The following is a 26658-nucleotide window of genomic DNA, read 5'->3' as shown; positions in this document are numbered from 1 at the left end:
GGTTATTGTCACAGCCCAGGAAAAGCAGCCGCCTAAGGTCTCGCTCTGGAAAAGGTTACCTGAATTAACTGTGAAGTTATAAAATTGCTGCTGTCTCAATATCGCAGTCAATTAGTTCAAAAACGCTGTAATAAATTAGATTTTTTTATTTGTACCTTGGTGTCTATAGGATTTACTACAAAAAGCAAATAGAATTACTCAAGAATTCAGCACTACTGCTGAAGGGAAGAATCAAAGAGGTGTTACGGGCACAAACTGGAGCAGAGGAAGCTCCAGCTGAACCCGAGGAAGAACTTCTTCCCTCTGAGGGTGACGGAGCCCTGGCCCGGGCTGCCCAGGGAGGCTGTGGAGTCTCCTTCTCTGGAGATATTCCAGCCCTGCCTGGCCGCGGTGCTGTGCAGCCTGCTCTGGGTGACCCTGCTTCGGCAGGGGGTTGGGCTGGGTGACCCACAGAGGGCCCTGCCAACCCCCACCATGCTGGGATTCTGTGAAAGAGGATGGAGCCAAAACACCCGGGGCACCTCGCAAGGAGAGAGGGAAACCAGCGTGGCAGGGGGAGCGCAAAGCTGGGAGGAAGACGCAGAAAAGACAGGGGAGAGGAGCTCCCCCACCCACGGGAGCCCCAACCAAGCCAAGGGAGGGCTGCGCTCAGCCCTGGCTGTCCTCACTTGTCCTGCAGGCTTAAGCAGCTGATGCCCAGTTGGCCCCCAAAAAAGTGGCAATACCAGTGACTAACGCTTTTTCAGGTCACAGTGAGCGGGGCGCAGGCATTCTCTGTATTATGTTCCAGGGCTGTGTGAAGGGGAACTGGAAAACAAACGTTTTGCTGTAGGGCTTCCGTCTGTGAGACTTTTTCAGCTCTCCTGTGCCCGCGCAGGAGTGCCAGATCCGAAGCTCTCCAAGGTTAGGTGGGACACGTGTCGGACACGTCTCGCTTCCTGAAGGCTCTCACAAGCAGAGGAAAGAGCTGGACCAAAAAAAAGGCGAAGTGGCTGTGGGAAGAGGCTCGGAAGCCTGACAGTAGATTCTTACAGCACTGAAGTACCCCAAAAACGCTACAGCTCCTATCTCTGTATCGCCTCCTGATTTCCCGAGAAAATAAAATAGCACCAGACATACAAGCTTCAGTGTCCTCTACCTAAAATCCCTCTGTCTGCCTAAACCCCTGGCCTTGAGAGACTTCGGAGCCCAAGTCCCAAACTACCTTTCCTCAGGGAGGCACGTGCCAGTCAACGATTCTCCAGAAACGAAGAAGCAGAGGCTGCAAGCAAGATGCATGACTTCTTTAACAATTCCAGACTCTTTCCTACAGGCTGGAATTTCAATATTGGTGTTTATTAATAGGAGCATTGTTTAAACACCTCAAAACTCAGACCTAGAAGAACACAGTGAAATAAATCACATTTCCTAATGACTTTTATTACTGTCTTTCAGCAGCTCCTTAATGTTTTTTAAGATACCTTTGATTTTGCAATTACTCACGACCATTTGATTGTTCCCAGAGTACAGGTTTTCTGCAAATAATATACACTGACAAATTTTATTCTCCACTGGAGCCTGAAATTTAGAATTAAATGTAATAAATTTCTTTTTTATTAGTTACTTTAGTACCTAGTATAGCTTGTTTCCAAAAGACGCCCTCCCCTAATGGCTTTGGAAAGCAAAGCAGCTGCCGAATTCCTCCTGGGCCGGTATCAATCCATTCTTGTTTCTAATGGTGTTACTTCAGTTATGCATCAGTAAGTTAGGCAGCAATCTGTTCCCTTTCTTTCCCTGGGCCCTTCACCTTAGAATGGAAGAGAATATTTTGCATTCAAGGATTTGCTCCGGCACAGCTGCCAGCGGCAACCACCAAGACTGAGACCGCACATAAAGCAGCGTCCAGGTGAGTTCAGCCACGGCAGCGCCCGGCGCCCCGTTCCACTCTGCCCCTTGGCAGCCGTTCCCGTAAAACTGCAAGCAACAGCTTTGTAACGGTGCACTAGTTCTCAGCAATGAGTTTCTAATAATTCTCAAACACAGATTGAAAAATATTGTGGATCTTGGTTCCAAGCGGTGACTTTAACCAGTTGTTCCCTGCACACGCAGTGCATCACCTGGCCCGGAAAGCCCTGCACCCCCGCTCACTAAGATCAGCTCCCTTTGAAGCGAGGGACACGGGAGAGCTCGTGACTTCAGCAGACACAAGGCAAGAACATGCAGCAGCAAAATCACCGCAATTAGCACAATCAGTAGCTGCTCCATCAGTTGCCTAGCTAGCACATTATTACACGTTTTTATTATCTTTCTATTAAGCTTTTCTGAAGCTCAGAAAGCCAAATTGTACTCGATGTTTTTCATACCCTGCATCCTTTAAAATTAAATATTTTCTTTGGCATTTCACTTCTATTTCAAATTCTGTTGATGGTGTTTATGAAGGAACCCAAGTTTCAGACAAAACGTTTTACACACATCCAGGCTGCTGAGACAAGCTTGGCCCGCGAAGCACTCCAGTAGCGTAAAGGGATGCTGAACTGGTGTCAGAAGGCAGCTCCTCTACCTCTTCTCCGTCGTTAGGATGGAGAACGTGTATTAATTATTCTAGCTGCTTCACTTGTCCTGCAGAACAGTTTTGCAGGAAGGCAGCTCCAGTTCAAACGGAAAGCACCCTCTGTTGACATCCACATACCAACGTCTTACCAAAATTCTTTCTCCAAAGGAAGAAAAATACATCATCTTAAATCTGGCTGGAAGGAAGGAGGTCTACAGTGCTGGTGGGTATCACACAGATCCCGAAGAGGCAAACCACAACCCCAGCCTCATCTGGTGCGATTTCCTTAGCAAGCTGCCTATACCCCTGAAAACCATCATGACAACACAGAAACAAGACACAGCCAGCCAGCCTGCTCAAACCAGCCTCGCTCTTTCCTTTCGCAGCATCCAAAGCCGGCGTGACGAAGCGCAGGAGACGCCGCACTGAACCCCTCCGAGAGCTGCCACGTGCTTCTTGCCTGGATTGCCGCAGCAGCGCGGCGAGTTACCACTGCTGCCCGCAGCAACTGCCACAGCTCCCTGCAATACCTGCCACGCTTGGTTTTTTCCCCCAAAAAAGCATTCAGCTAATTCTCGAGAGAAAATGTGTTGGAACAAGGCAACTGAGCAACACTTCCAAGGAGAAGACCCGGTGCCCGGTCTCACACCCTGGCACAGCCTCACCTTCGTGTGAGCTATCAGGAGGCAGTTCGAGTGCTCGTGCTCGCAGGCGATTTCGTAGCCGGGGACGAGGTCGGCCAGGTCCTGGACGAAGCGCACCACCTCCTCGTGCCAGGGGACGTTGGCCATGGTGAGGCTGCTGGCTGAGCTTTCACCGCAGTACGTCACGCCCTGAGAAGAAACGTGGAAACCATCACTGTCAGCTCCACCCTTCACAAGCTCAGGACAGTGCCACAGCAAACCCTGAAAATCAGCTGTGTTGCTCCCCCCTTCACCCTGTATCTTATGGAAAGGCCACAAATTTGGACATGGCATAAAAAAACCGGTCTCTCCCTCAGTGACACATCACCAAACCACAGTGTGCCCGGGCTTCCCCGGCAGGAAAACACGGGTTAGTCTTTAGCCTGGAAAGTACCTTTAAAAAAGCACTGAAATGGAGAAGGCTCGTGCTCCTCAGCTACCAAGGGACCTTCGAGAAGGTCACTTGGTTTTGAAACACGACGTGCCTGTATGAAAGCCTTGCAAACAACCAAGGCCACAGGCCAGCGTGACGCTTCCAGAGATAACTTTGCTATGTGCCGCAGAGCTAAGGACCTCTCCCCTCCAGAGTCAAGGCTGTGATCTCTGCCACTGTCCCCAGCACCCATGCAGATCCCATTGCGGCCCCTTGTGACACCCTCCCCCATGCCCTCCTCCCTCACCGTGCCTGGGGAAGCCCCCCCAGCCATACAGTGCTTCCAGCTGTTCAGTTTAATTACGAGAACTAAACCCATCTGTTTGAGCTGCAGGTGATTGCTGTAACTGCCCCAGATCACGACCATTTGGGCAATCAAGATGAAAAGACAGGCCCTGCGCTCCGAATCCCATTTTCTGTCTTCCCCACGGTGCCCATGCAACGACACCCAGGTAACTGTAACCCACTACGAATACGTACACTGGGGATTTTTGAGTAAAACACTCAGTTTTGTTCATTTGATTGTTTGGATCTTCAGATCACAGAATCATAGAATGGTTTGGGTTGGAAGTGACCTTAAAGCTCACCTGGTTCCAACCCCCCTGCCATCAGCAGGGACATCTTCCACCAGACCAGGTTGCTCAGAGCTCCATCCAACCTGGCCTTGAACACGTTCTTCCCAACTGCTGGTTATTTTATAGAAAAATTAAGATGCTCCCAGTTTTGGTGTAAGAAATGGGCGTTTGTAAAGCATTACGTATCCATGCGCAGTCTCACCGGGCAGCAGTGCCCAGACCGAGCGCTGGCAGGGACGGGGCTCGTTAGGACAAAGGTGTAGATGAAGATGCTGGCAGGGCAGCAGCACCTTGAGCCCAGCAAAACAGCAGATTTTTTAAACACATTTCCTTCCAAAGAAAAAGAGGCAAAAAATATCTGCAAGCATGCAAGTCATCCCTCTCTTCTGTGACTCTTTAGTGAGTTTGCTCTTTGGACTCTAAAAAACATTAAATGGTGCAAACGTGGAACAAAGCAGAGCATGTCGGTGAACCTTGGGGGCTTCTGAAGGCAAGTGCTAAATTTAGGTCCAAACTAGAGGGATGGAATTGGGCTTTACAGGTGGAGAAATGGTGAATTTGCATGGTCCAGTGCCGCATCACCCATTCTCTTCTCTAAGACCTTTGCTAAACAACTGCACGGGGATGAAGACATCTTCACTGGGGGCAAAAACAGAGTTCCCCCAGAAAACAAACCGGGCTTTGCTTCTGCCCCTCTGCTCATCTAAGCTATTTCTCGGCAGTAGCCAAGCACCGAAAGATCCTGAACGAAGCCAGCAAGTGCACTACAGTGGGAGGGACATGGTCTTCTCCAGGCTATAAAAAGAGGGTAAAAAGGAGACAAAGATTCATGTGGGGCCAGGGGGAAGCTGTGGGGGAGGAAGGACGGCTGCCCTGGACAGCATCATGGCACTGCCGAAACCTCATCTTCCTAATCCAACCTGCTTCGCCTCTGGTCTGCTCCTCTCCACGGCAGCACTGCTCCTCTGGCTTCAGTTAGGACAAGACTAAGAAGATCTCAAGGCTAGAGGAAGGTGTTGCTCTTTGCTTTTCATTGACTCCTCAGGAGGCAGAAGTGCCCCAGTCGCTCAGCAATGAGCTCGCAATTTAGAGGCAACCACTGTGCAGAGCACGCGAGCGGCCTTGCTGCTCGCCCTGCCCCAGCTGCGCAGTCGTCTCCAGAGACTGAAGGTTCCACCAAGATGCTCGACGCTGGCACCGAAAGGATGAACATGAAGCATCATCTGGCCAAGTGCTTCAACAAACCAGGTGGAGAACTCCGCTCAGCCTCCTCCATCTGGCTAAAGAAACACCAGTCACCAGCTTCCCGGATTATTCGGCAATTCTCTGCCTTGGTGCTGGCAGTTCTGGTCGCACCGAGGTCTGCAGGCGGCTCACGCAGTGCCTGACAGGGGTGGGGGGGTAAAAAAGAGAGGGAGGGGGGGAAAAAAAGAGAAGGAGGGGGGGAAAAAAAGAGAAGGAGGGGAAAAAAAAGAGGGAGGGGGGAAAAAGAGAGGGAGGGGGGAAAAAGAGAGGGAGGGGGGAAAAAAAGAGAGGGAGGGGGGAAAAAAGAGAGGGAGGGGGGAAAAAAGAGAGGGAGGGGGGAAAAAAGAGAGGGAGGGGGAAAAAAGAGAGGGAGGGGGGAAAAAAAAGAGAGGGAGGGGGGAAAAAAAAGAGAGGGAGGGGGGAAAAAAGAGAGGGAGGGGGGAAAAAAGAGAGGGAGGGGGGAAAAAAGAGAGGGAGGGGGGAAAAAAGAGAGGGAGGGGGGAAAAAAAGAGAGGGAGGGGGGAAAAAAAGAGAGGGAGGGGGGAAAAAGAGAGGGGGGGGGGAAAAGAGGGGGGGGGGGGGGAAAGAGAGGGGGGGGGGGAAAAGAGAGGGGGAAAGGGTGGGGGGGATTGGGGGCATTTGTCCAAACTGCTCAGTATTTCCCCTCCATATCGAGGGCCATGAGCTAGTTACAAAACTAACATTAGCACAGTAAAGCCAGGGCAAACACAGTCAGTAAACACACAGCTTATTTTTCAGGGCTGAGTACACGAGCAAACATCCAAAAATATAAAGGCATTTGTAAAAACTCCCTCCAGCTCATCTCGCTCTGACTATCTTTTGCTTAAATTAATTCAGTAAATACCGAGAACTGTTTGGAAAAAAGTCCATCTCTGACCGCATCGGCCGCACACGCAGAGGAGGGTGAAAATCCAGGCTTAAGCTGCTGCTGTAGGAACTTTATTGTATCCTGACGAGTAGAATTGATTTGATGACCTTAAAAAGCAGCTCCTGTTGTTTTGGTCAAAGGCCACCAGCACAACCGAGGAACTTCTCTAATCCCACCACTCCACGCAGAGTCCGTGCCGCTCCGCGAAACGCCGGCAGCTGAAGCGATCGCCCCAGAACAAACACCGAGGGATTTTTGATGAGACCGATCTGCGCGGACGGGGGATCTCCCGCCCGACACCGCCTGCCAGCCGACAGGCCAGCCCCCCCAAAGCCCCCTCGCTCCCCATCTCCCCGACTTGGCAGAAGGAAAGGTCACGCAGCGCTGGCGCGGTGCATCCGTGCCCACAAGTGCCAGTCCGTGGGGTGGGCAGCACCCGGCGCGCGCTGGGCGACGTGACGAGCACTGCGAGCATCCCCTGGGCAGAGGGGAACGTTGGTCTGCAGAGCTCTGCAGCTCGCCGGTGTGAGCGGGCAGGAGCACGAGTCTCGGGGAAACAGCTTTTCAGATCGTTTTCTGGGAGCACGCTCACAGCTAGTCACTAATTTCGGAGCGGCGTTGTTCAAAAGACACATTCGTGTCAGATTTAGTTGCGTTAAGTCAGAAGAGAGACTGGGTTCTTGCTCCAGCTCCCCTCCCCACCACCCGATGCAGCAAACGGACCAAAAGCGAGCATGTCGGAGGGGGACACGTGTTCCTGCCGAGCCCTACACGAAGCCACGGCACGAGCGCTGCTGGTGTGGGCGATTTACTGGCACCAGAGGCTGAGGTCCTCCGGGCCACCGCAACACCCACCGCCCGCAGCAGCCAGCTCCGTGCCCTGCAACAACCCCTGCTCAGTGAATGCAAGCCCCCAAGGTCTCCTACGCCCCGCTTCGGCCTCATCATGTTGAGATCAGCTGCTCTTAAGTTGGAGATTTCACCATTTGAACCTCCCGAATTATCGATATAGTCTTAGCCACGACCTCAAATTCACTACTGCCCTGCTCCATCTGTAATTAAGTTAGTAAAATTAGCTCAACAGTATGTGGCTTACTGAGATGTGTTCTTGTTTCTTTCTTTCCAGATAAAATTCATTAAAAGGTTCATCCAACTGCTTTAACCTGTGGTATCACAGCACAGGTCACAGACCCAGCAGCACCCAAAAGGGCAAACACCCAGGAAACAGCTTTTCTTCCAGACAAAAGCCCAACTCCTCTGTCCCTCTCTACCTGGTTCCATCACCTTCGCCCTTCGGCTGAGCTGTTTTATTCCGGTCACAACATCCCATCAAGCACCGGTCTTTAAAACCGAGCACACACAATTTTATGGACGATGATGTTTTGCGTTCTCGTGTTCTTCCTCTGTGAAGAACGCTTCTTTTCCACAGCGTCTGCATCCACGCTGTGCTGGCACCCGGTCCCAGCTGACGCCGCTCACCCGAGACCCAGCTCGCCCACATTAAAGCTGAACCTGCCATGTCAGCACTAAACAGAGACAAATCCTTCGCAAACACTTCAAATCAGAGCCAGGTGAACCACAGCGCATAAACAGGGCTACAAAGGAAACAGATTCATGCTAATTAGAAACCGTACAAGTTTTGGAAGCAATTACTCTCTTGCCAGTGAATTTATGAGGGACTCCCCCCATTAATCTGCCCAGGTGAAGGATATTGGAGCTCCGTAACTCCGGGCCAGCGCGGTGACAGGTCGAGGGTGCACAGCCACAGAAGAGTCGGGGGAGCGCTGAACGTGGAAGTACATTAATTTTTTAGCCCGGCTCGCAAAGTCTGGAAAAGATTTTAAGCGTTCTTATATCAGAGCAGCCAGCCACGCAAATAATAGGATATGTATCTGCAAAGTTCAGCTGTACCCATGCAGCTCCACACTGCAATATATTCCCCGCGTTCACTACACAGATTACAACTTGAGCAGCATGAAAAATGTATGACTACAGAGGGGGAAAATTCTTCGGAAGCTACAACATGACTCATTCTCTTAATAAACTTCAAAGATATCATTTACAAGCAAAGAAAGCGCAGAGGCAAATGGAATAACTGAGTGCTCGGATGGCTGATTAATTCACAGGCACAAATCAATGAAAATCAGCTTAGCAGCAAACCGAATGAGAGCACATCAGCTTTCGACTTCCCCAACTTCTTAAAACCTGAGTTAATTAACAGTGCTGATACCACTTAAAAAATGCGAACAGTTGATTAGGGCGGTCATGTTCCATTGTTCAGTAATGCACGAAGACAGTTATTAAGACATCAAGCATTCAAAAAGGAAACCATTCTACCACACACCCTCAGCTCCCACAGCAACTTCCCTGCAGTAGCAACACCAACGATGCTGCCTCTTAATTAATCTTTAATAAGGGTGCTTTTAGCATCCTAATCATGCCACACAGCTTTGGCCAAATCCTTTGAAACGCAGAAGCCTTTCGAAAAGCATCTCAGGCATTCTCGGTGCTGCCGGGACGAGCCCGGAGCACGGGCGCGGGGCGCGGTGGAATTTCCGCGCTGCTGTCACGGAGCCGAGCGCGCACGACTGTATTTGAGCAACGCGCTGTGCCGAGCTGATCACGGCCGCAGCGAGAGGCACATCTCTTCCCCCGCAATCTGGCTCCTGGCCGGAGATCTCATTTTAACCCCTGGGGCTAATGATAGAGGGGATTGTAAGAAATGTGAAACTATAACAAAAAGCCTTAATATTTTCTAGTTTTTAGTAGTCTTTAGTACTGTAACTTGTATTTCTGCATGCACAGTGATCTAACAATATAACTGTTACACTAATCCCTGTTTTCTCATTAAGGAATATAGTGGAAGGACATGGGCACAAGCTATCACTTAGTCGTTAGACAAAATAATTAAGTGAAACAAAAGTGGTCTTGATTCTCAGCAAATAATTGGGATAATTGTGGGATAAAAGAGACTCCTAAATAATTCTACTCCAGACAGCTCGGCCTTGGGAGGGCAAATGCGCCAAGCTCCAGAGATAAGGAGGCACCCAGAGAGCAACAAGACCGGAGCAAAACACCCTGAAGGACACGATGGACGTGATGCTGGAACTGAGTTTGCACAGAAACAAATATCAATCAGTGAACAGCGTGATGAAGAGGATGGGCCTTCATCTTGGGACCCCCGAAGACCACCCAAAGATACTAACAGACATGCGTGAAAGATATTTACATATGCTAATTAGTTCCTAGAAATATAATGAATATTTACATGTGTGATTGTATTTAACCTGAAGCAACAGGGTGTCTGGCACGCACGTTTGGAGGAGAAATCCCCTGTGTGCCCGGCGCCGCAATGAAGAATCCCTGCTGAGCAGTCTGCGTTGTACTGTTAGGTTTTTCCTACCGGATCTTTGAATCACTACGGAGGAAAGATTACTGGGGAACTAAATATGACAGCGCTTTGTTTCTCAACTCGGAAGCTCCAGGCTTCCCAACTTCATTACCGAACAAGAGATTTTTCTCAACTCCTAGCCCACAAATTACAGTTTAATTGAGGCTCATGTGAATTAACGGAAGAACAGAGTGTCAGCCAAGCTGATGAGTGACAGAGCCACTGTTCAAAAACGGGGGCAGCCCTGACCCAAGACAAATACAAAAAGCCTCAAATGACATGTTGATAGATTGCACTCTCTGCAATAAAAATGCTTCTGATCCGAGCATCGGCACTGTCTGAATTATATACACAAGCTCTCCTGCATGCCTGCTCCTCGCTGGAGTGGATTCGGGCTCATTGGTTGTTTTCAACAGAATCACAGAATCCCAGCATGGCCGGGGTTGGCAGGGCCCTCTGTGGGTCACCCAGCCCAACCCCCTGCCCAAGCAGGGTCACCCACAGCAGGGGGCACAGCACCGCGGCCAGGTGGGGCTGGAATATCTCCAGAGAAGGAGACTCCACAGCCTCCCTGGGCAGCCTGGGCCAGGGCTCCGTCACCCTCAGAGGGAAGAAGTTCTTCCTCGGGTTCAGCTGGAACTTCCTCTGCTTCAGTTTGTGCCCGTTGCCCCTTGTCCTGTCGCTGGGCACCACTGGAAAGAGTCTGGCCCCGTCCTCCTGACCCCGACCCTGCAGATATTTAGAGGCATTTCTAAGGTCCCCTTCTCAGCCTTCTCTTCTCCAGGCTGAACAAGCCCAGCTCCCTCAGCCTCTCCTCATAGGAGAGATGCTCCAGTTCCCTCCTCATCCTCGCAGCCCTCCGCTGGACTCTCTCCAGTAGCTCCTCATCTTTCTTAAACTGGGGAGCCCAGAACTGGACGCAGCACTGCAGATGGGGCCTCACTAGGGCAGAGCAGAGGGGGAGGAGAACCTCCCTCGCCCTGCTGCCCACACTCCTCTTGATGCACCCCAGGATCCCATTGGCCTTCTTGGCACCCAGGGCACGCTGCTGGCTCATGGTCACCCTGTCGTCCCCCAGCACTCCCAGTCCCTCTCCACAGAGCTGCTCTCCAGCAGGGCTGCCCCAGCCTGTACTGGTGCCTGGGGTTGTTCCTCCCCAGGCGCAGGACAATCGCTTTCAAGTTGATTTAACGAAGGACGTGGGTTTATTTGTGTCAGTTCTATCTGAAAAGCAGGAAGGGAAATAGTTAGTTACACAGCATAACCCCAATATTTAACGCCTGCTCTCCAGGTGCACCACACACATGGCTACACGCAGATCCCTGCTACAGTGGCCCACAGATCTGCAGTGACTCCCCTGAAGGCAGAGGAATCCTCCTGCAAAAGCCAAACTCCGAAATGCTGGACGCAGCCTCTCACTCCAGCTCTTCAGAATGAGCCACATCGCTGTCGAGAGAGAAATGGCCCCTGTTCAACCACTCAGCCCCCTGCTCTTTACACCCTGTTGAAGAGAGATTGCAAGAGGGACGTGGGAGGAGTAAAAAGACTTGGACTGGAAGTCAGGAGGTGAATTTTCAGCCAGCGACCTGCTGTGCTACGACACACTCCTACCCTGCCTCAGTTTCCCCAGCTGCAAAACACACTACATGGTGCTAGCCCTTCTGCAGAGCCACAGACTGTTATTATTCACAGCCTGGCAGCTGCGCACAGCGGCACTGGGCCATCACACGCTGCCAGGCTCCAGACATCTTTATTTTCCACAGCCTCCCTTGGTCACAGCTACCAGCCTCACCAGCCTAACACAATTTCCAGGCCCTATGCTTCCCACTTCTTTTGGATACCGAAACACAAAAAATAGATGAGAACCATCCATTTTAGCTTGGATTTTCATCGGCCTCACATTTGCACCCAAGCCCAGCACTACACTGCAAAAACTCCTCAGCCTCTGGTTGGAGGAAGACTGACTTTTCAATAAAACTGTGTGGCAGGGTCACTTGAAAATTCAAGATTTAATCATTCACCTGTGTTTGTAAGGAAGCCCGTTATCACACCTTACTGTGTACTCACAGCAGGAAAAAACCCACCGATGTCAAGCCGAACTCGACTCATCTGTTCATAACCCGCAACCTTCAGCTGGATCAGCAGCAGCAGCACGCTGGGTCCCGGCCTCTGTCACCACAGACGCTAGCAGGGCAAGGAGTGGCTTCCCACGGCAGCCCAGGGCGGCTGGGATCTATCCCGCAGAGCCCAGCAGCTCTCCAGCAGGACGGGGAGGTGGGGCAGCCCCGGCAGCCCTGCCGCTGCCCACCTCGGACCACCCACGCCTCGTGTCTCGTCCTTGGACCCACAGCCCGCAGCTGAGAGCACACCGAGTGGTCAATGGGCTTTTTTCAGGCATGGAAATTATACATTGCCTGGATTTGTTTTATGGCAGGCACCAGGAGATCTTTTAACTTCACCTCCTCTTCATCTAAATGCAGACTAGAATGGCAGCAAGACTCTGAAGAGCTTTTTGACAGGTGGGGGCAATCGCCTCTTGCTGCATGCAATTAAAAACTCATTAAAGCAGAGCTCATTTTCCTCATTATTTTAAGCACTTAAATAATCTTCACTGTTTAATATGACAAGAGTGAGCAGACTGGGACAGAACTTCCCTCTGGTCCTTCCTTCCAGACGTTTGCTTTTCATTCCCACCCATTCCATAGCAAAGCCCCGGACGCCAAGAGCAGGAGCTGCAGTCCCAGGGCATCGCCCTTCGCTCCGCTGGGCACCGAGCCTGCGAGGCTGCTGTGCTGCAGAGAAATCACCAGGGGCAAGAGCTGTCAGGTGGCAGAAAACTGATTTCCCACAGGCTTGAGGAAATTCTGGGCAGCGCCACGACCCTCACCTCCGCTCGGCGCAGTCCTGCCCTCGGACAGCACCATGGCACCAACGGCCCTCAAACAGCAGATAAACCAGGCAGGACTTTCTTTTTTTCTTTCCTTAAATTAATATGGATGGAGGGAAGCAGCAAGGCTCTGCTCAGGCAGGAAGAAAAAACCACGAGACGAAGCTCCGCTTCAGCAGGCGCAGATCGCTTCCCCGGGGCCGTCCTTCCACCCACGGCTCTGACCGGAGCGAGCGGACCTCCCGCACCGTCGGCTCCGAGAGCCAGCGCCGCGTGCGCGGGGTTCAGCACTCGACACGCGCAGCCTTCACGCTCCCGGCAGCGCAGGGGGTGCGTGGACGCGGCCCCAGCTGCTCGCGGTCGGTTGGCAGCGACCGGAGGTCCCGGCCGGGTTCCCGGGCTGGGTTCCCGGGCCCTGCTCTGGCCACGCACCGACGTGACCCTGCCGTACCGCACGCGTCGGAGCGAGTTCCTGAGGACCCGGTTACACCGATACGAAAACCCTTTTGCCCCTTCGGTTTAAGAAGGAATATAAACGGCAAAACACTGCGTGTCGACACAAGCCTCTGGCTTCTAAAACAAAACGAAGGTAACATCGCAAAAAGATGAGTTCCACCTAGATCTTAAATGTAACAATCAGCTTTGTACAGCTGTGACAGTGACATTACGGCCTTAAAACAGAGTAAGGCAACAAATAAAATTGATGTGTATTTAATCACCACACGACCGATTCCTCCTTCACTTGGATTTTACACAAAGGTAATCAAGGCTAATTTCTACTGGCTTAAATCAGAGCACAGGGTCACAGAATCACAGAACCACAGAATAATAGGGGTTGGAAGGGACCTCTGTGGGTCATCTAGTCCAACCCCCTGCCCAAGCAGGGTCACCCAGAGCAGGCTGCACAGCACCGCGGCCAGGCGGGGCTGGAATATCTCCAGAGAAGGAGACTCCACAGCCTCCCTGGGCAGCCTGTTCCAGTGCTCCGTCACCCTCAGAGGGAAGAAGTTCTTCCTCATGTTCAGACAGAACTTCCTCTGCTTCAGTTTGTGCCCGTTGCCCCTTGTCCTGTCACTGGGCACCACAGAGTCACGCTGCTGTACGGTACTCCTGTAAATGAGAACGAGTATAGAGCCCTGCAAGAATCTAAATCTACCCACTCCACCCCGTGAGCCTCTCTGGAGCAACAGGGGATTAGCTACATTCATTTTAAATGAACGTCATTTATCTCAAGTATTTAACCAGGAAATCCCGCTGAGATGAGCCTCATTTTCTGGCAGATGCTTCGCAGTATCTTGTAATATTTTTTTGTTTATTTGCTTTGAGCAGGACCTGGTCTTTGCCGTTTTAACCTATCACGCTGGTGTTTTGAAAAAAAAACAACCACTAAGCCCTATCCTCATGCCAAATAGATTCTTCAATATGCTTTATTCTCAAAGGAACACAGGAAATTACTTTTAACCAAAAATGCTACATCTTGCAGGGAAAATTCCCAGGTCACAAACGCTGTGTGAACACCACAGCTGCGGGGCTGGACCACAGGGCAGCCACACGCTGGCAGGAGCTGCGGTCCCAGCACCGATCAGCACCGACTGCAGGAAAGGGAACACCGACGGCCACAGTGAGTGCTGGTGAACTCACCTCAACCCTGCCTGTCTTCTGTTGGGTCAGAATTGAACTCCAGACTTCATCTACCATTGTATCAAGCGTCACTGTGAAGGCTGTGGGATTTCGGCTGGGTGACCACCCTGCTTACGCACACTTCGCCTGCACGATCGCAAACCCCCAGGCTGTGGGGGGGGTGTGGGTGTGTGATATGATGCGGCCCCTCTTCTGCCGTTCTCCTTTGCTGAGAAGGAGATCTGCTCACCTTTTCTTCCAGAGCAGCGAGACATCGCAGGGACGGAGACCTCGGCTCTTTGCTTCCCCGGCAGAAGCAGCAAAGCACCTCGCCGCACGCTCGACCCCGGTTTGCTCACCCTGCAGCTCAGATGCCTCTGAACCCACGGCAGCGGCCGTCTGCAACAGCGACCCACAGAATCACAGAATCACAGAATAGTAGGGGTTGGAAGGGACCTCTGTGGGTCATCTAGTCCAACCCTCCTGCCGAAGCAGGGTCACCTACAGCAGGCTGCACAGCACCGCGGCCAGGCGGGGCTGGAATATCTCCAGAGAAGGAGACTCCACAGCCTCCCTGGGCAGCCTGGGCCAGGGCTCCGTCACCCTCAGAGGGAAGAAGTTCTTCCTCATGTTCAGACAGAACTTCCTCTGCTTCAGTTTGTGCCCGTTGCCCCTTGTCCTGTCGGTGGGCACCACTGAAAAGAGCTTGGCCCCATCCTCCTGACACCCACCCTGCAGATATTTATAAGCATTTATTAGGTCCCCTGCCGCAAGAGAAGGCTGATCTGCAGGGCAGGGCGCTGGAGAAGAGCTTTGCAAGCCAGGATGAAAGATGGTCAGATGAAAACAAGGTGTCTGCAGAGCTGAAGGCAAAGGAGGATAACCTACCGACGCAGCGAGGTCAGACGGCGGGGTAGGGGTCTGAGCGCGGGCACACAGCAACACGAACGTCTCCAGCAGTGCCGGGCACACCACCCCCCCAGCCATGAATCGACACCTCCGAGGAGGACAGCCAAGCAAGGCAGGCGTCCCTGAGATGGCGTCCCCTCCGCCAGCCTCTCCTGTTGGTCCTCGGCTGGACTCTCGCTACCCCTCGTCGTTCCTCAGCCACTCCAGAACATGCTGTTTACTCCTTCTGGCCCAGAAAAGGGAAAAACTGGTTCCATGCTTGAGGTGCGAAGCCGTGTAATCCCCTCACACTTCCAAGTGACTGAGGCAGTGCAGCAAGAGCAGAAAGCCACTGCGTCTCCCCACCGAGCCAGATCTTCCGCACTTTAGAAATGCTGCTGTTCAGGGGGAACCGGCAGATGAAACTCTGTGAGGGAAATAAGGCCACTGATCAAGCTAATACCACATTTAGTGTGAGCTACTGGCCCTCTGCAGAGCACCAAGTGCCACCCTTTGGAACATTGCATTTGCTCCAAAGAGGCAAGGCAGACAGGCAGCTTCGTTCAAAAACCCCTTGCTCTCACGTAAAAACATCTCAGAAATCTGTGAGCAAGACCTTTCGTCCAGCTCAGGGTCTGTTTAAACACATCCTAGCATCAAGCTAAACCACTGCTCCAGGGCAGCCACCACAAAATTTTGTGACTTTTAAAAGGGATGGAAATGCCATTTGAACCCCAAGCGCTGTGCCGGCGCAGAGTCCCACCCTGTGTTTCAGACAGCGACAGCAGCAGTTCAGACCCCACCGCGACCGGGCACCGCCAGCGACGCTGCTTGCAACCGTGTGCTTCGTACTTCGAGTGTATGAACCCTGCTTCCCCGCCTTCAAAATAAAGATAAGGGGACTGCACAGCCCTGTTTAACAGCTCAATTAAGTGTGGGGGAAAAAAAGGCAGACTACTGCAGAGCCTGCTGATGGACGAGGCGGAGCAGCACCCTGACAATTCATTTCTGCTGCTGACGCTGAAGAGCAATGAGAGTGTTTCCTTGTACCCAGCAGCTCGCTCCTGTCCAGCAGGGCTTTGCTGCTGCCTGACTCGCTGTGTGGTTTTGAGAGCTCTGGAAAATCGTTCTCCCTCCACTAGACTGGAAACGAAGAAGAAACTGCAGAAGATGTTTTTTGGACTTTGAGCATGCAGACGGCAATGAAGTCGTGAAACGCGGTACTGTGCTGTCGAACGACAGCTGTAACCAGGGAAGGGAAGGCTTTCCCCATCGCTCCCAGCCAAAGCACAGAAACTAGCAGAGACAAGGGAGAGAGATGCTGCATCCTTCAAAAATGCTTAAACCTGAGCTCCCCTGTGTCCCTGCGCACTGCTCGTGGGACTGGAAAGACAGGAGACTTTCCACGTGCCAACCACAGACTGCGCTTCTGGCCACAGTCTCGGCACAATGCTAAACCACTCACACAAAAGAAACTGAGGCAGGAGATGTTCTGTGCCTTAGCTTGACGGCACCGTGACCTGACAAGGATCATCGCCCTGGTAGACACTTCTGTCCTCCAGCACTTGCAGAACTTCACTGACCTGCTGAAATATTTCTGAGAAAATGATGTTTAGATCAAAGCATCCCGCTTGCAAATTTATTTAACGAACACTAAACTGTGCACATCTTTTTTATAAAGCAAAGTGCAAACTTACATGCGTACCAGTCCATGAAAAGACCCAATCCCACCCAACCACACGTGGCCATCGGGTGCCGGGCGCAGCCCTCTGCCTTCCATGTCCTGCAGCCCCTGTGAACCCTCTGCAGCCAGCGTGGGCAGGCACGAGTGACGATGAACCCCCAGCTGCGCTCCCACGCTACGTGGTTTCGGGGAATGTCACACAGCCCCTCTCTGCCTCGGTTCACACTTTGGCAAACACGGTGAAGCGCTCGATACTTATCCCTTCCTTGGAGAAAATCCTCGCTGGCCGAGATCTGACAGGCGCTTTGAAGTGCTCGGAGGGCAAAGGCAACGCTTTGGACAGCGTTGGAGCCTGTCCCAGCTGGAAGAGTGCCCGGAGTACATCTACGACCACTTTGGGAATACCCTCTAGGACCACCTCTCCTCACCTCTATTTCCCTGGCGGTCCAAGGCATGATTTTGCCAGGGAAAAGCCACTGGGAGAGCTGAGCTCTGCACTGCTGGGGAACCATGACTGCCAGGCTGAATCCGGCCCCAGGCAAAGGGAGCGGCAGCCCTCTGCCTTCGAGGAGACAGATGTTCACCCTGGAGAGCGCTCAGGAACATTGATTAATTTATACCAGATTCATTTTACTAATTAAAGTCGCTACAGATGGCAGAGTGGTTTAAGTAGCATGTACACTGACAGCCTCGCACTCCACGCTGGGGTGCACACGCGTCGCTGCTCACCTCGCGTGCTGGAAGCAAGGACCTTGTACTACCAGGCTGCAGTGAGAGTCAGGAGATGGAAGGTGGGAAGGGCCCCACAGGAGCACTCCTCCTGCTAGGTTTTACCTGAGGAATATAAAACAGTCTGATGCGCATTGTAACGCTGAGGTTTTCCCCAAACCACAATGAAAATGGTTTTTTGCATTAAGCTATCAACTTCAGCAGCACGTTCGGAAAGAAAGGGACCTCTCAATACTGATAACACCAAAACCTTTGGGGTTTCTTTCATAAGGAAATTGCAGCAAACTCCATATTTTTTTTTCTTCAAAGCAGCACTAAATAAAGGTTAAAAAAAGTTGAGAGAAAGAAAAAAGAGAAAGGAGAGAGAAAGTCCAGAAGTAATTGAGTTGCAAAGGTACAGACCTGAGGTAAATGTGCTGGTCTGCAGAGGAGCTGCTGGATGGAAATGCTGATAGCGATTCTTTACAGTACACCTCGCAATGTGTCTTTTTTACTTTCTCTATATACTAAAATGATTAATCCCAAGATCGAGCATCCCCTGCCCTGCTTGAACCTCCTCCTGCCCTGCTGTATCTCATGTGCTCCTGTTGGCAGCTCTTCCAGTCCCAGAGGGTCGTATTCCCCCGTTACGCACAGCCTGACAAACACCACACCAGTAAGACAACCATCATCACCATTTCCCCCGGCAGAACTTTAGGCCAGGATAGGAAGAATAATACCACAAGCTACCAGCCTGGTCCAGAATACTTTGTTTAAAATGTCGGTTGACATAAAAGAAGAAACAAAAAACGACCAGAGGGTTATGATTCTGTTGAGCAGAAATCGATGCCAGTTGGTCCAAAGCTCGTCTTGCATAACACTGAAGATTACTCCAAATGCACACATAAAATATTAGAAACCTGGCTGCCTAACTTTAACAGCAAGAGGTAAATTTCTTCTGCATTGCTGAAATCTTTGGAAGAGCTGAACTTACTCGTACAAGTTTAAGACCTGGGAAGGGGGCAGAAATGCGGAGGAAAAAAATAAAATACTGATGGAAAAAAAAAATAAAATAGCTCCATGCAGCTCACCTTGACCTCGATGAAGTCTGGTTTACCGAGGGATATCAGGTCAGCATAGGCTTTGAGCTCATCCACATTCCAAGCTTTCACCAGTGTCAGCCTATAAACTGTGCGCTGTTGCTGAAATAAAAGAAAAATTCTGTTAGCAACACATTCTGACACAGGGAGGATGTTCTAAGCCTTGCACACAGCTTCACAGGGGGGATATAAAACAAACAAACAAAATCATTAATTTATTCCAAGAGCCCAGGTGCTAACACAAACGAGACCCCAACAAGGAGTCACCTCACCAGTTCTTTCAAGCAGGCAACGCCACAGCACCTGTGAGCTGAGCCACCTTTCCCCATACAAAGACTTCTCTTCCCTCTATCTATCCCAGGCACTTTGTTTTTACAGGAGCTTTAACTTAATGGGAAAATATCTGGGAAGTTTCTCTCTCTTGGATTTGCTTCCCCAGGCATAAAATCTCACCATTAGTTGCTGTACGGATATTTTATTTCCTCCGGCTGGATCAGCTGGCGTCGGTAACTTGTGGACAGGTTGAACAGGAACAGGCAGACCGTTGCCTGCCCCTGCCCGCGAGCGCTTCCAGCACATTAGGCACAGCATCGCAGAGAAAAGGCTCTCCTGCGATCAGCTACGCGGAACGTTTTATTGGAAGCACAAAGCGACAATTAAAATCACAACCAGGAAACACTGAAAATACCCTGCTTACGACCTCACCTTACAAAAAGTCTGGTGCGAGCCGTTGGGAACACGCACGGTAGCCGCAGCGCTAAGGACAGAGCAGCCTCCACCCCTCGGTACCCTGTGCAGCAGGGCGGTGGGATTCCTGCCCGGCAGCAGCCCCGCACGGAGCCGTGCCCTGCATCCCCCGGCCGGGTGACACAGCTCCTTGCCGCAGCACTGCCTCGCCGGGACGCCCAGACCGGCCCCGCTCCGGCGACTGCTTCCCTTGGGCTCACTCTGCTCTTCCCTCCGAGCGCTGCTCACCAAAGAAGTTACTGGTGACAAGAGGACTTCTAACGATCAGTATAAGCACTTGGCCATGGAACAAACCCAGTCTCACTGCTTACGTCTGCTTCCATCTTTCCTCTCTCCTTTCCTTCATCTTTCACTAATGTCTTATTTCACTTCTCTCTGGAATTTATTTATAGAGCAATCTTCCAGCAAAATTGTTTCTTGAATTAACTCATCTTCCCTCCTTGGCACACTGCAGACTGTACAACGTGACAAAAGCACCAGCGTAGCGGGACCAAAAGAGCACTGTAACAAATCCACGGCAACCCAAGACTCCACGGCTACCAGCAGGCTGCACGCCGAGGCTGGGACTCTGCAGAGCAGCAAGGGCTGGAACTAAGGTCTCCTGCTCCAGAAAGCCCACGCCTAGACTCGGGTCGAGATTCTCCCCTACCTATTACCCATAATGTGCCCGCAGCGCAAGGCCACCTGAACGTCAGTGCTAGGCTTGGGAAGCGCGCGCGCTCTTCAGTTCATTACATTTTTCAACCCAGAATGACAAGCCAAGGAGATCTGCTACTGGACTGACCTTTCCATCACTCAGCCACGGACTGTTTGCCAGTGCGATGCCCCTGACAGCACCCACTGGCCAGGGCCAGAGCAGGGACAGACCCCGGGACCCCGAGTCCCAACCAAAGCTATTCAAAGGTTCATGCTATCACCCCTCCCCATATAAAACCAGTACTTCCCAGTACCAAGCCCCTATCTAGCCACATTTTACTTCTTCAGAGCCTTTGGTTTATGTGCCACATCGGTGAATTTTGTCCTCTGTATAAAAATCAAAACATCACTTACCTAAAATAACATATTTAGGTCTTCCACAGGGGAAAGAGGAAAAAAATAATCTTATTTTCTATACCAGTTTGCTATGGAAACATTCCAGATTATTTAACAGCAAATAATGAAAGGACAAACAAAGAAAAACCAGGAGGATCCTGTTCCTCCTGCTCACGTCCCAACAGAGACGTACGCAGAGCACTACACCCAACGCGGGCAGACGGGTCCCAGCGCACCCCCTGCCTCTCGCTGTCACCTCCGGAGCCCGAAGCGCCAGGTAAACCCGCACAGTTCTCCAGGGGACAAACACAAGCCAGGACTCGATGCTTACAAGGATGCTTTGAGAACATCAGTACAGGTGGAGGGTTTATGTTTTTTAAAAGTTGGTGGAGAATAACTTTAAAGAGTTATTGGGACCATGATTACTGAAGGCCATGCTTTATAAGAATTAAAATATCTGGCCTCTATTTAACATGCAGCTTATAAGCACATACTTAAGAACAAAAATCTGCAGCTCTTATGATTTGAATAAATTGGCAAAAGAAAGGTTGAGGCCAAGAGACAGCAGGCAAGTACAAAACCAACAGCTAATTATTAAGAAAAAACAATAGAGGACCCAATACAAAAAATAAATGCATCACTTGCCACACAACAGGGAAAGAAGAAACTAGAGAGAAAATATCTAACAAGGGAGCAGAACTCCGATACGCACGCTCCTGTCCATCCTCTGAAGTGATGCGATAACCAATTAATCGAGAAATGTCTCCCCAAAGGTCAGCTCACAGCGGTAAACAAGCACAGGCAGCTTCGAGGCAGCAGTAAATATTTTTAAACCCCAGCCCCTATCAAAGGCTGCCGATCCCTCAGAGGCTGGGAGGTCGGGTCCCCAGTGAAGCCATCGGAGCGGGGAGCCCACCACGAAGCGAAACCTTGAGGGGCATCTCTTCGGGGCAGGACGGTTTCGTGCTAACACCAAGAGCGGATTTCTGGCCGCCGCTGTCGTGCGCAGCCGGGCCACGGGCACGCAGCCAGCGGGACGGCGCGGCCTCTCGAAGCCAGCACCAGCGGCACCGCCGCCGCTGGCTGCGTACTCGGCGCCCGCGGAGGGTACAGGAGAAGAAAGGAAAATCTCAACCTTAGTAACACGGAGAAATAAACCCCAGGCCATCCAATGCTCAGAAATATCGCAGGGTGGGGGTCAGGAGGACGGGGCCAGACTCTTTCCAGTGGTGCCCAGCAACAGGACAAGGAGCAACGGGCACAAACTGAAGCAGAGGAAGCTCCAGCTGAATGCACGGAAGAACTTCTTCCCTCTGAGGGTGATGGAGCCCTGGCCCAGGCTGCCCAGGGAGGCTGTGGAGTCTCCTTCTCTGGAGATATTCCAGCCCCGCCTGGCCGCGGTGCTGTGCCCCCTGCTCTGGGTGACCCTGCTTGGGCAGGGGGTTGGGCTGGGTGACCCACAGAGGGCCCTGCCAACCCCGACCATTCTGTGATTCTGTGAAGAGCTGCCCTGCTTCCCAGTGGCTGCCACCACATACAAAGAGAGGCCATGACGTGAAAGCTGCTGTGAAGGCACACAGCCACCACCAGCTGCTTCTGGCTCGGAGCAGGGGGACAGGCACTCAGGCAGACCATGACCAAAACCCAACTGGGCCAGCAAAAATACAAACGTTTGCAAAAAAACCCCTGCTGTTGGCAGAGGACATCCACGTGCAACGGTGGCCACCAAGCAGCCTGCCAGCCTTCCCTCCTCCTTCCTCTGGTGTCTGACATTCAGCCGCTTGTCACCTTGCAGGCCATGGTGAGGTGGGACACCCTCTACCCAGCATCTTGATGCCTGCAGCTGCTGGGACCATCTCACCTCTTCCCTCTACAATCTAAAAAATGGTTTTTAGGGGCTAATCCCTAATCACTCTGTGCTTTGTTCTCCTGACTAACAGTTTTCTCTCTCTCCTACTGCAGAAACGGGTTGAGGCATGCAAACACTTTTTCTGGAGAAAAAACAAACCCAACATTTACTCATTTTACACTCATTCTGCAGAGGGACTAAACATAAATGCCACCAAAATATGGCTCGAAGCTCAGGCCAACAGGCTGAACGCGGGAGGCACGCTGTCAGCGCCAGTAAACACGATATTGCAACAGCAGTGTTGTAGAGAGGATGGAACCGTCGCCATTTACTTTTATCACAACATTTTCTAACGTACATTAGGTACAGCGCTTCAGCGAGCGCTTCTTCCTGCAGCGATGAAGGCTGGCACGAAGGGAGAGGGTTGTTTCTCCCATCTAAATCCCATTTCTAATATTCTCCAATATACATCCCAGATCATTTTAGCAGTCTAACGCTAAAGTGCAAGTACTTCATAAAACTAGAACTGCTACCAGCACATTAAAAAGGCTTTTCCCCCCACAGGGCAGAACTAACTGACAAGTCATAACTGCAGTCTGGGTGTATTATCCATCACTTCAGTAACTGAACTATCACAAGAACTGTACTGACTAGTCCCGATCAGTGGTGAAAGAGGCAGGTAAAGAAACTAAAACACTGCCAAAGGGATACAGAAAAATACGTAGAAAATCAGAAATTAGTATTGCGGCTGCAGAAACCTGTCTCCAGAGGGCCAGTCTCTGAAGTGTTGTCTGAGGAGAGGCAAAAGCCACTTTTTAAGAGTGGTAGAAGGGACAGATCCAAATGACTAAGGGCCTAACACCACAAATGTTACATACAAGTAATCCTTACCGACTGCCGGCAGTACAAATACCCAATCCTGTTTTATTAATGTATTATTTGTATTTGGTTGTACAATAGGGCCCCAGGAGATCCTCTTTAAGCACTGAAAAACAAGAAATAAGAGCGTAAGCCCTGAGAATTTAATGATCTAAACCATCAGGATATAAAACCAGATTGCAATGCTTTATGGCCCGCGCTTCCAGAAAAAGCAGCCATTATTTCACTTCAGACAGCCATCGGAATTCCATCGGTGGAAAAGGAAAAGCTAATAACGATAACAAGCCTTTCGAACGGGCAGAAGTTGAGGGTGGGGAACTGCATCTAATTTATGCCAAGAAGCTCTGTATGCAGATGGCCATCCTGGCAGGCAGGGGACTGCGCCTGCCGCTCGGGTGACAGAGGGAAATCAGAGGTGGGAAAGAAAAGAAGAGATCCCCGTGTAAATTAAATAAATACCTGGTGGGGGGAGTAAAGCGGATGGAGACCGACTCTTCCCAGCAGTGCCCAGGGAGAGGACAAGACACATGGGCCCAGGCTGAAGCACAGCAAATGGCGCTTTTAAATGAAATCTCTCCAGGGAGGGTGGCTGAACACCAGGCAGGATCGCCTACGGAGGTTGAGGGGTCTCCATGCTTGGAGATGGTCAGCACTCAAACCACTGAGCTGCTCCTGCTCCGAGGGGGAAGGTTGGACTGGACAGTCTCCAGAGGTGCCTTCCCACCTCTTTCCACCGCCAGACTCTTTCTAGTGGTGCCCAGTGACAGGACAAGGGGCAACGGGCACAAACTGAAGCAGAGGAAGATCCAGCTGAACCCGAGGAAGAACTTCTTCTCTTTGAGGGTGACAGAGCCCTGGCCCAGGCTGCCCAGGGAGGCTGTGGAGTCTCCTTCTCTGGAGATATTCCAGGCCCGCCTGGACGCGGTGCTGTGCCCCCTGCTCTGGGTGACCCTGCTTGGGCAGGGGGTTGGGCTGGGTGACCCACAGAGGGCCCTGCCAACCCCTGCCAGGCTGATTCTGTGAGATTAAATAACCAGCAATTCAGACCTCAGCGAGGAACTGGGAGCTGAGAGAAGAGCCGTTGAGTACACTGAAGCAAATCTATTCAAGGCTGGGGAAGCAAGAATAACACTTCAAGTAATACTATGAAAAAAATGGAGATCATCAGAGCCGTTCTACAGCACGATGCCCACACTTCTGCATGGAAAGTGGGATGAATCCTCGCTCCAACACAACCCTCTGCTCCGAGCACGCTCGTCCAGCCTGGGCAAAAGGACAGCTTTCAGCAGGGATCTGCAGCCTTTCCATAGAAGGGTTTGGGTTGGAAGGGACCTTGATTGAGATCACAGCTGAAGGGCACGATCTACAAAGAGCTGACTGCAGAAACAGAATAACTGACTATTAAAGGGTTATTTTTTCAGTTGTGAAAGCTTGAAAGTCAAACGAAGCCTCTTTGGCTGCACTCCAGGCCCAGCCGGTCTCCTCGCGGGGCCGCAGCAGAACACTGCGCTAGACTTCTCGAGGAATCTGCTCCGATCTGCAGCTGAGCACTGCAGGAGGGGTCATCTCGCTTTGTCCCTGCCAGGCACACCACAGTTTTCTTTCCTGAAAGAGTGGTCAGGCACCAGACCAGGCTGCCCAGGGAAGCGGTGGAGTCCCCATCCCTGGAGGAGTACAAAAGGTGTGTAGATGTGGCACTTCAGGACATGGTTTAGCAGGCGTGGTAGTCTTGGGTTGACAGTTGAACTTGATGGTCTTAGAGGTCTTTTTGAATCTTAATGGCTCTATAATTCTATGATTCTAAAACTGTGGCATGGCCGCAGGTCACAGCGCATTCCCCGGGCAGCCAGGAGGGCTAAGGATGGAGGGGTCTGGCCCTGCCCGAAGTGTCAGCAGCCTCCAAGAGGTGAAGCAGCATCGTTGTCGGGTTTCTCCAGGCACCCACACATGCTCCACGCCCTATAAAGCAGCATCCCTGCAGGACCACCCTTCTCTGCCAGGAAATCCCCCCTCTGCCCCAAAGCTCAGTGGTCAGCAATGCTTTTGCCCTTGGTAAATCAGCTGACTCGGGAGGAGATGCTGTTCTGACAGAGCACATCATCGTAATGGCAATGGGCACATCGCTGTTGACAACACACTCAAGAAACAGAGATATTGTGCTTTCTTTCTCATTGCATTCCGAAAACGTTGTACCAACTGTCACCCTTTTATAATGGGGTCCCAAAAATGCAAGTCAACAGGGGCCAGCTCAGCCTTCCGTTCCCCAGACCCTTGAGGACAGATTAGACTTCAGGACGAAGGAATGAAAAACCCGGGGAAAAGCAGCATTTTCACTTTAGGTAATTCCTCCTGAAAATCTTTCCAAGCTACCCTAAAAAGCATTGCATCCTTCGAATGCCAGAAACAGAGCACAAGGGGAAAACAATAAACTGAAGGAGGTGATGGGAAGATACTTACTGTAAAAAAAACCCCACATATATTTTGATAACTGGACCCAGGATCGTGGTCTCTCATTCAAGGAGATCAAAACTTTTGTCTCGAAGGTGTCGCGTGCCCTGGTACCCTCTGCAGCGATGGCAGAGCCCCGTGGCCAGAGCTCAAAGTCACGACCGGGGCCAGCAGACGGGGATGCGGTTCCTTGCCCCTGTCCCTCGCTGGCCGGCCGAGTGGCCGAGGCTCGGGCACCCACGGGCGAGTGGCCGGGCTGCCGCTCGCTCGCGGCCAGGCACAACGCGTGGCCCCACAGCCCGGCGCGGGGAGCAGCAGGGAGACCCCCCCAGCTGCGCCAAGGCCAGCCCTCGGAGCAGCAAGCAGCAGCTCTGACCTTCCTGTCCGTGGCCAGGGTGGGTACATTTTCCATGAAAACCACCCTAAAATTTTCCTAGTCCTATAACATTTGCAAATGAGCGTTTGCTGCATGCCCTGCTTTGCCGACGGCCAAACCTCAAAGCCAAAGCACCAAGCACACCTCAGAGCCCACGCGGTGACACCGCTCTCCCGGCATCCGCTGGCCCAGAAGACGGCAAGATACAGGATTCGCGTGTCAGTTTGACAAAGTGCTCCCTTCTCGCTTCAGTAAGCAAGAGGGATTGGGGCTTTGGTTTTTTTTATCGTTTCTTTTTAATTCCCTCCTCCTCAACATTCATCTTTTCGTAGATCAAATAATTATTCTTTATAAAACATCCCAGGTCTAATCTGAGGAGGAAGAGGGAGAGGCGAAGACGTCAACCGTGCTGCACAGAGCAGGGTGCTGGATTGCTACGAGCTGGGCTGGGGCGGAGGAGCATCTCCCTTCCCCGGCCAGGGCCGAGGCGCAGCAGGAACAGGACCGGACCTCACGGGACCACAGCAGGCTGGGACAAGGGGCAAAGAGGAGACAAATCTCCTCCAAGCCACGCACCGAGGTCCTACAAGACCCTTACCTTGGATTGTGCCACTTGAAATTGCTCTTTCAATACAGCAAATTAACAACGTCCCGCCATTTGGAAGTAAACACATCAAACCCCAGGTTTCAGTGC

The 26658-nt window shown here is 51.6% G+C and overlaps 1 protein-coding gene across 8 annotated transcripts in view; it reads right to left on the bottom strand.

The window, feature by feature from the left end:
- Positions 1–26658, bottom strand: part of TYW1B (tRNA-yW synthesizing protein 1 homolog B) — a 110828-nt gene that overhangs the window by 12735 nt on the left and 71435 nt on the right. For 7 of the 8 annotated variants that reach the window (XR_012765921.1, XM_075440321.1, XM_075440324.1 and 4 more), the window contains 2 exons: positions 18625–18735; positions 3196–3363 (listed from right to left, as the gene is read on the bottom strand). Coding sequence is in view for 7 of the 8 variants with exons in the window: in XM_075440321.1 (XP_075296436.1) it covers positions 3196–3363; positions 18625–18735 (279 nt within the window). In the remaining variant the exon portion in view is untranslated. The remainder of the gene's footprint in view (positions 1–3195; positions 3364–18624; positions 18736–26658) is intronic. The other variant, XM_075440325.1, reaches the window with a different exon arrangement.

Source organism: Opisthocomus hoazin, chromosome 20 (assembly GCF_030867145.1).
Source record: "Opisthocomus hoazin isolate bOpiHoa1 chromosome 20, bOpiHoa1.hap1, whole genome shotgun sequence".
In the NCBI taxonomy this organism is placed as follows: domain Eukaryota; kingdom Metazoa; phylum Chordata; class Aves; order Opisthocomiformes; family Opisthocomidae; genus Opisthocomus; species Opisthocomus hoazin.
The sequence above is the reverse complement of the archived record's forward strand: the minus strand, read 5'-3'. Positions and strand labels throughout refer to the sequence as shown.